Consider the following 9,682-nt stretch of genomic DNA (forward strand, 5'->3'; position numbering starts at 1 on the left):
GCACTCTCGCAGGGACAAGGTGGAGCTAAGGTGGAGCTTGCGAAGTAAACTTACTGGTGGGGCGGTAACATTCGCGGTGAAATGCGCATGCTGCCGTCATATGCGCAGGGAATTCAACATCAAGCGTTTTATCGCCTATACTTACACTAAGGGGGACCACTAAAACATGACTGAGTATTCTTTTTCCACACTTTGGGGACTGGTAGAGTCCCAAATATAAGTATTGAAATGGTTAAAAAGTTGATTTTGCATAATATGTCCCCTTTTAAAGTATGTTTGAGACGATAACTCTGCCGGTGTTGTGGATTAAAGTCATGACAGAAAACCCTGAGATCACCACAACAGCAACATCCTATCTGTGTGAAGCAGGGTGAGCGGGTGCTGCTGCTGCTGCTGTTGACGAAGCACCCGTCTCCTGGCTCGCCTCATCTGGGTCCTCCGTTACCACTGCTGCGCAATGAACAGACGGGACTTCACATTTGTCCTTTGGTCAGCGGCAGCATCCGCAACTGGTTGATGGACTCGGCCATTTTTCCCCCAGCCGGTGCACATGCCGCTGACGCACGGCTGCGCTCTGTGCAGTATCGTTGGCGCGTTGTTACGAGGACGCTGCTAATACATTTGCATACACAGTGGATTCACGTTTATTATTATATTCCGAAAAGACCAGTTTTTATGCCGGTCGTATCATTTTATTTAGTTTTTTATTTATTTATTTTTGTATTAAAGGCCGGTCCTGAAAATATTGTCTGACATTAAACCGGTCCGCGGCCGGGGGGTTGAGGACCGCTGCTGTAGAGAATCAGTCTTTACACAAAGATCAGCGACCACAGGCTGTAAACCTGAAATCATTCCCTTCACTCCAGACTCTGGAAGTCACACTGACACTGAGGCTGCTTTGTGATCAAAGTGTCTAAACAAAGACCATCATCAGTGATCATGTGATGTTTGTGTTTGCAGAGGTCAGAACCAGAGACAGAGAGCAGAGTCTCCAGGACCCAGCGGTCTGTCTGTGAAGAGTGACTGGTCTATGGACCCACCTTTATACTTCAGTCATGAACCTGGAGCCTCAGAGACAAAGTAAGAGACACTTTGTCCTGTGAAGAAGTCACAACCAAACCTGTGTCCTCACAAAGACAGAATCACACACAGACACAGCTGTTTTAGCGTCATAAAAACTTTTATCCTGAGAAAACTTGTAACAATGCACTGACAACAAGACAACAACAGACTTTGTTGTGCACTAAACACAAATGCAAAAAACGAGTGGAAAACTCAACTAGAAGTGAGTGAAAAAGTCACTAGAAAGATTCATGTGATTGGTTCTACATCAAAGTCATTTGTCATCAGCTGTGAGTTTTTAAACCAGCTGCAGTTGTCCTTGGGTCACATGACTCACTGCACGTCATCATGATGACATCCATTGTATTGATCTTTGTCTAAATGTTCAGAAATAGCAGGCTTGATCATATTGACCATAACTCTTTGGAAACACTGTATTTCCTGTACTTGTTTGTGTTGTTTTCAGCCGGACATGAGAGCTTCAGCACAGGAATGATAATAGAACGCTTCCATAGCTCTGGAACAACAGGATTCTCTGTCAGTTTTTCAAAGATTGCACAGAAAGCATCATGAAGTTCAGGAGAGCAGTTTTTTAGCACAGAGGCTGAGAAACCATCAGGTCCTGTAGATTTCTGACTACCGTCATGTCTAAATGCTGACTGTACCTGTAGAGCAGGGCCGTCACACTCTAATGACCTGGGGGCCAATGAGCGTCTATTCTGGTCAAGAGGGGGCCGGACTACGGAACATAGAGTCGTCAAAAAACAAGTGTTCAGTAGCACGAGCTTCAAGTTAAAACACAATCTTGCATCATGATATCACACGTATACTTTGTGATACTGTTTATGATACAAAATCAATCTGTTCATATCAAATACACATTTATTTCAAATGACGCAAATAATAACGTGGATGTCGGCAGAGCAAGGTCATACAGTGGCGACACGTGGCGAACCCAGATCAGCACGAACTTAAAGGAAAAGAAAGAAGACGCTCTTCTCCATCACTCTGCTCCACGCTCATGAACTGCAATCAGACGCAGCTTTGATTGAACACGCTCAGTATCACAGGTGGCTCGTCACTTTCACACATGAAGTTTGCCCAACATCAATAAACAATCAATACAAATAAACAAAGAATAACTGAGGGCACAGTTCAACAGTGGACAACTGTAATGAAACCATCAAACTAGGACTGATGATGGGGAGTCGGGGAGTGCAGCAGTTTCCTGACCTCACTTTTGAATCCACGGAACCTTTTGACAACTTTTCACCTTTCATGTGTCAAGTACAAATTGGCGCTTTATAATAATAATAATAACAATAATAATAATAATAATAATAAGGATAATAATACATATTATAATAATGATGATAATAATAATAATAAGAAGAAGGATAACAATGGTTTCCTCACACAAATTTGTGCCAGGAGCCGTTTCAGCCACTGCCATTTGTGGCTCGGTCCCTAACAAGCTTATTTATATATGTAATTGAATGTTTTATGTCATAAATTTAATAATGTGATCATTATGAGCAAATGTCTTATTATTACTGTTATAAAAACATATATTCTATCACCTAGCTGGCAGCTGTGCCTCAGCTACACACTGTGTTTAAAACAAGGTGAGGTCGTGGGCCATGTTTGTATTATAACATGATATTTAAGTGGGGGGACCGCATGTAATCGATTGAGGGGCCGCATATGGCCCGTGGGCCACCAGTTTTGCACCGCTGCTGTAGATGATCAATCTTTACACAAAGATCAGCGACCACAGGCTATAAACCTGAAATCTGTTTGTGATCAAAGTGTCTAAACAAAGACATCATCAGTGATCATGTGATGTTTGTGTTTGCAGAGGTCAGAACCAGAGACAGAGAGCAGAGTCTCCAGGACCCAGCGGTCTGTCTGTGAAGAGTGACTGGTCTATGGACCCACCTTTATACTTTGGTCATGAACCTGGAGCCTCAGAGACAAAGTAAGAGACTCAATAAATAATGCTCTCAAATCAATATGATATGCTCTTGAATTAAGATAAGAAATAACCTCCATCTGTTGGAGGGAAATGTCCAAACTTCAGAGCAGCTCTGAAAGCAGCTTCACATCAACAGCTCATTTCTTTTATTTGTGGTTCAAATTGAATTTGACTGGACTTTTGTGAAGGAAGAAGAACTAAATGTGTGTGTGAGCAACAGACTGAACTGAACTGATTCAGAATCTGATGAAACGGATCAATGAGTCAAACCATTGACGAGTCAGAGAGAGTGTGAGGATGAGCCTCAGGGTTAGACCTTTACAACAGTCCATCAGAACCACTGTGAGACAAAGCTGTAAAGATGTCTTCACAGAGACATGTCCACCTGTCCCTGACGTGTCAGTGATAAAGAAATGTCTCCACAGACACATGTCCACCTGTCCCTGACATGTCAGTAATAAAGAAATGTCTCGACAGACACATGTCCACCTGTCCCCGACGTGTCAGTGATAAAGAAATGTTTCGACAGACACATGTCCACCTGTCCCCGACAGTCAGTGATAAAGAAATGTCTCCACAGAGACATGTCTAGCTGTCCCTGACTTGTCAGTAATAAACAGATGTCTTCACAGAGACATGCCCACCTGTCCCTGACATGTCAGTGATAAAGAAATGTCTCCACAGACACAAGTTTGCTGTTTCTGTGGACGAGCAGACGTCCTGCTGTCAGGACGTCCTGAAGGATCCAGTCACCACTAGCTGCGGTCACCAGTTCTGCAGACGCTGCATCTCCTCATACTTGGACCAGTCTGGTCCACCAGGAGACTCCTGCTGTCCCCAGTGTGGGAAAAGACCCAGGACAGGACGTGGACCACAGAGCATCCGTGAGTAAGACTCATAAGGAGAGCAGCTCTCATCAGCACTAGCAGACTTTAGAAATGGAAAAACAGGAGAAAACTGTTTAAAAGTTAAAAATGTGACTCATGATGGAGTTTAACTCTCTGCTGCCCCCTGCAGGTTGAAGAAATGAAGGTTTCCCCTCATTTTGCTGCTTTTCTCTCATGATTGTTCTCTTGTATGCAGATGATACTCTTTCCTTCACAATCATCCCAGTTCTTCTAGAATGATTCAGTCTTTCAGAATAAAGTTATTCAAGTCATTACAGTGAAAATGTAGTTTTTCATTTGGCAACAAACAACATAAAACAACAACGTCACAGAAAAACATGACACTGATGAAAATAATCCTCAGCTGCTCACATTCTTTGTCTCTTGTTTTTCAGCAGATGTTGGTCTGCAGAAGGTTCTAGATGAACATAAGATCAGTCTGAGGAGCAGATTTGAACATGTGACTGAAGGAACTGAAGGAACAGGAAGTAGAACCCCCCTGAACAGGATCTTCGCTGAGCTCTACATCACAGAGGGACAGAGTGAAGAGGTCAATACTCAACATGAGGTGATGCAGCTGGAGACGACCTCCAAGAAGAAGACGGTCCAGGACACTCCCATCAAGTGCTGCGACATCTTTAAAGCCTTACCTGACCAGCAGGGGAGCATCAGAGTCGTCCTGACCAACGGCGTCGCTGGTGTTGGAAAAACCTTCTCGGTGCAGAAGTTCACTCTGGACTGGGCCGAGGGTTCGGAAAACCAGGATGTGAATCTGCTGATTGTGCTCTTGTTCAGGGAGCTGAACCTGATCAGAGATCAGCAGCACAGTCTTCTCACGCTGCTCCATGTTTTCCATCCAACATTAGAGAAGGTCAGAGCAGAGGAGCTCGCTGTCTGTAAACCTTTGTTCATCTTTGACGGCCTGGATGAAAGCAGACTCTCACTGGACTTCAGCAGCAGCACGCTGGTTTCTGACGTCACACACAGGTCATCAGTCAACGTGCTGCTGACCAACCTCATCCAGGGGAATCTGCTTCCCTCGGCTCTCGTCTGGATAACTTCTCGACCTGCGGCGGCCAATCAGATCCCTCCTACATGCGTTGCCAGGGTAACAGAAGTACGAGGCTTCACTGACGACCAGAAGGACGAGTACTTCAGGAAGAGATCCAGAACTGAAGATCTGTCCAGCAGACTCATCTCACACATCAAGACGTCCAGGAGCCTCCACATCATGTGTCAAGTCCCAGTCTTCTGCTGGATCAGTGCTACAGTTCTGGAGCACATGTTGACCACAGAGCAGAGAGGAGAGCTGCCCAAGACCCTGACAGACCTGTACTCACACTTCCTGCTGGTTCAGACCAAGAGGAAGAAGAACAAATATGATAAAGGACACGAGAGGAGTCCACAGGAGCTGATGGAGGCCGACGGGGACTTTCTTCTGAAGCTGGGGAGGCTGGCCTTTGAACATCTGCAGAAAGGAGACATCATGTTCTACCAAGAAGACCTGGAGCGGTGTGGTCTTAGTGTGACAGAAGCCTCGGTGTACTCAGGAGTTTGTACAGAGATCTTCAGAAGAGAGAGCGTGATCTTCCAGAAATCAGTCTACTGCTTTGTTCATCTAAGCGTCCAGGAGTTTCTGGCTGCAGTCTACATGTTCCACTGTTTCACCAGCAGGAAAACAGAGGTAATGCAGGACTTCTTCAGAAAAAAAGTTGATGATGATGATGGTGGTTACACTTCTCTTGATGTGTTTCTGAAAGCAGCCATGGAGAAATCCCTTCAAAGTGAAAATGGTCACCTGGACCTTTTTGTTCGCTTCCTTCATGGACTCTGTCTGGAGTCCAACCACAGACTCTTAGGAGGTCTGCTGGGTCAGACTCAGAACAGTCCAGAAATCATCCAGAGGGTCATTGAGAACCTGAAGAAGATGAACACAGACAATATCTCACCTGACAGAAGCATCAACATCTTCCACTGTCTGACAGAGATGAACGAGCAATCAGTGCATCAGGAGATCCAAGAGTTCATGAAGTCAAAGAACAGAGAACAGGAACTCTCTGAGATCCACTGCTCAGCTCTGGCCTACATGCTGCAGATGTCTGAGGAGGTTCTGGATGAGTTGGACCTGAGCAAGTACAGAACATCATACCAGGGGAAACAGAGACTGATTCCAGCTGTGAGGAACTGCAGGAAGGCTCGGTGAGTTCAGACATGATACATAACATCTGTTCACACAATGAACAAACACTAGGGGGCAGTGGAGAGAAAATCTGTGACAGAACCAGACTCAAACATGTGCAGCATCTGCCTCGACCAGTTGTGGTGAAAGGACAAAATGGAGGACAGAGGAGAGGAGGGGGAGAGAAAGTGAAAGAGGGAGGTGAGGTAGAGACAGAAGAGAGAGACCAGGAGCAGAAATATAACAGTTGTGTGAGCTTCTAAGTTTAAACAGGACTTATGACATTTTTATACAACTACAATGTTATTGATGTTCTATTAATGAGACATAAACATTAGACTGATATCAACTTTAATTATAGTATCATATTAATAACAATGATAACAATACTACTGGTTTCAAGCAGCAACTTTGTCTAAACTAGTCATGTGTCGTTCGTGAATGATTTGTTCAAAATGAACTAATCTTTTATATGACTCGGGAGTAATGAGTCATCTCAGTGAGTGATTCGTTCATTTTCATGCAGTACCTTCCTTCGCCACATGGCAGACAGCTGCATAAGCTCAGCAGGAAAGGAAACAGAAATGATTAGTTCAGGATTCACTCAACTGAGCGAGCGTCCGTCCTCAGGTCACGTGACAGCTACTGAGTCACTGTCGTGCTGTTAAACAACAATGACAGAGAGGATACAGGACACAAGTCACTTGTCACTTTATTGAGGTGTGTATTTGCTTTCCTCGGGTTTCATATGGTTTGAATTGCATTTTGTTTATTATACTTTGTCAGCTGAAGCGAAACGATGTTGCCTACAGTGTTAAGTGTTTGAGAACCGTGGTCTCTTTTACAACGCCCACAAGAGGGATACAGCGCCACCCACTGTAAAAATGAATGAAATGAACGAAATGACTCAAAAAAAGATTAGTTCAATTTACTGTCCGAGAGTAAAAGATCTGAGTCAGTTAGAAGAGTCGAACTCTTAAGTCTCATCTTCTATTCTTTATTCAGGTTGTGTTACTGCAGTTTGACAGAGATAAGCTGTTCTTGTCTGGCCTCAGCTCTGAAGTCCAACCCCTCACACCTGAGAGAACTGGACCTGAGTGAGAACAAGCTGCAGGATTCAGGAGTGAAGCTGCTGTGTTCTGGACTGGAGAGTCCACATTGTAGACTGGAGACTCTGAGGTGAGTTCACTGACTCTCTGTTACTGTTGTAAATGTCAGATGTTTCATCCACAACTGAAAGTCATTCATGTTGTCACATGAGTTGAATCAGTGATGGTTGTTCCATGTTTCCACTTTTTCTTCCCTCAGATGTAGAATCAGGATCTTTTCACAGCTGACGTGTTTTTTGTTTTCTAAAGTGTTTCAGTCGCTGTAGTTTTCACGTCAGTCACAGCTTTGACCTTTTCTGACTGAACTTTCTCCTCTGACACGTTCACATGTAGCCAATGAGAATGAGTGTTGTTGATGATGTCACAGCTGTGACTGTTTACAAACAAACAGGAGCGTCCTTGGTTGGCTCAAGATGGCGACCTGGGCGGTTGGAGTGTGGTGAGCTCCCAAACTATAAGTTGTACCACGTCAAAAAACGGCAACTAAACCAACTACTATGACTGCTGTGGCTACTCTGTGAGGATAGAGCACGTTGTAAGTAAATTGATGGACACCTCTTGCTGTTTTCTTGTGAAGTAAGGTGTTATGGAGTTCAACTTCCTAGCTTTGTTAGTATAGCATTAGCTTTAACAAACCACTAGAACCATGCCGAAAAGAGAAGTGAAATCCAATAGCAGTACCAACGTCACGTCACTACTTCAACATGAAGTTGAAGGTTTTGACGGTTTGTTCACATCGCTACCAGTTAAGCCGAGTAAAGGCCCGGACCCAAAGAAACAGCGTCAAAAAGGCGGAGGTGATGCTGACGATGTTTCCAACACTGAAATCATGAATGCAGTAGTGGAGTTAACAAAACGCTTCACTGCGCTTGAGCAAAACATCTCCAGAAACAATGAAGCCATTACGACAGTCTGCGAGCAGTTGAAAAGGATGGAATTCCAAGTTGAAAATAACAAAGAACACATTAAAGAAATGTCAGGACAAGTCTCACAACTGCAACAGAGAAGTGAAAATAGCGAGCGGTTCAGCAGGCGCTGGAATCTTCACATGTATGGATTAGGAGAGACACCTGCAGAGAACATCAGAGGGGAGATCATCAAGTTGCTGGCGCTGCTCGCACCTGAAGACAAAGAAAAGCTGGGCTTTCTCGTTGACACAGTGCATAGAGTTGGAGTTCCCCGGGATAATGCAGCACGACCTGTCATCGTGCAGTTCACAATGAGATCCTTTGGAAACAAAGTCTGGAAGATTTCACGTGGCCCTGAGATTCTCAAGGAGAAGAAACTACTGGTTAAGGAAGATTTGACACAAACCGACAAGATGGAAAGAAACAAGCTCTGGCCGCTTGTGGAAGCTGCCAGAAAGCAAGGGAAACGTGCTGGTTTCCAGAACCCTATATTGAAGGAAAAAAGGTGACTTGTTAAGGTTAGAATGGGTTCTGGACTTTAAGGGTTATGTTAATTAAGTCACAGGAGCACTTTTGGTTTTGGGGATCATTTTATTAATAATATAATAATGTTTTATAAAGATATAAACAGCTCTGTCATTTTATATCCCAGCATTTCCAAAAGGTTTCCAATTTCAAGAGGTGTATGCCAAGGATGTCCTATTTCTTGTTTTTTATTTTTGATTGTGGCTGAAGTTTTGTTGTTAAATATCTCACATAGCCCCGATATTCATGGTTTGACCATCTTTAACAGACAGATCAAAATGACACAGCTAGCCCATGATACACTATTGTTTCTAAGGGATAAAGGGCAAATACAAAGTGCATTACGTGCAACTGGTGCATTTTCAGAAGCTTCGGGTCTTAAACTTAATCTCAACAAAAGTCAACTTTTATGTTTCTATGAGACTGAAGAGAAACTTATGTTTGATATTCCTGTCAAACAGTGTGTTAAATATCTTGGTGTTCACATTTCCAAGGACATGACTCTCAGACAACAGCTACATGTTCTTCCCAAAATGAAGAAAACTAAGACAATTTTGAATTGATGGCTTCAGAGAGACCTTTCAATCTTTGCTCGAGTGTTATTGTCAAAAGCTGAAGGTGTATCAAGATTAGTTTATCCTGCTTTGTCACTTTTTGTTAGTGATATGTTCTGCACAGAAATCAATCATTTATGTATTACATTTGTGTGGAAACATAGGAGACATTGCCTCAAAAAAGAAATTCTCACTTTAGAGAGAGCAGAAGGAGGATTGGGCGTCTTAGATTTGATCCGTTTGAATTGCACCTTTAAGATCAAATGGCTTCAGAAATGTTTGGAATGTCCGGAATCGCTATGGAATTTTATACCATATAATATCTTTGAAAATGGAAGCGGCTTCAACTTTCTATTGGGATGTAACTAGTCTGTTTCTAAATTGCCACTAAAAGTCTCAAAATGTCATCAACAGGCTTTATTGTCTTGGAAAGTGTGTTATGTTCACAACTTTTCACCACATAAAACTCTTATTTGGAATAAC

The 9,682-nt window shown here is 43.3% G+C and overlaps 1 protein-coding gene across 2 annotated transcripts; it reads left to right on the forward strand.

Annotated features, from left to right (window-relative positions):
* The first annotated feature begins 971 nt into the window (after nucleotides 1–971).
* LOC122764752 (NLR family CARD domain-containing protein 3-like) lies at nucleotides 972–7,667 on the forward strand. 2 transcript variants are annotated; one of them, XM_044018675.1, is made up of 6 exons: nucleotides 972–1,080; nucleotides 2,921–3,040; nucleotides 3,722–3,921; nucleotides 4,320–6,123; nucleotides 7,109–7,282; nucleotides 7,604–7,667. In XM_044018675.1, the coding sequence occupies exons 1-6, from the start codon at nucleotides 1,031–1,033 to the stop codon at nucleotides 7,653–7,655; spliced, it is 2,400 nt and encodes a 799-aa protein (XP_043874610.1). In that variant the 5' UTR covers nucleotides 972–1,030; the 3' UTR covers nucleotides 7,656–7,667. The 2 variants fall into 2 exon arrangements, with proteins under 2 accessions (XP_043874610.1, XP_043874612.1); XM_044018677.1 differs by having other exon boundaries at nucleotides 4,323–6,123.
* The last annotated feature ends 2,015 nt before the right edge of the window (nucleotides 7,668–9,682 follow it).

Source organism: Solea senegalensis, unplaced genomic scaffold (assembly GCF_019176455.1).
Source record: "Solea senegalensis isolate Sse05_10M unplaced genomic scaffold, IFAPA_SoseM_1 scf7180000017644, whole genome shotgun sequence".
NCBI lineage: Eukaryota > Metazoa > Chordata > Actinopteri > Pleuronectiformes > Soleidae > Solea > Solea senegalensis.

Bases quoted from the DNA above. Each gene is read 5' to 3' on its own strand.
- LOC122764752 (XM_044018675.1), top strand. From the start codon at position 1,031: ATGGACCCACCTTTATACTTCAGTCATGAACCTGGAGCCTCAGAGACA. The intron at 6,124-7,108 runs GTGAGTTCAGAC...TTCTTTATTCAG, and splicing joins AGGAACTGCAGGAAGGCTCG to GTTGTGTTACTGCAGTTTGA. The intron at 7,283-7,603 runs GTGAGTTCACTG...ACAAACAAACAG, and splicing joins TGTAGACTGGAGACTCTGAG to GAGCGTCCTTGGTTGGCTCA.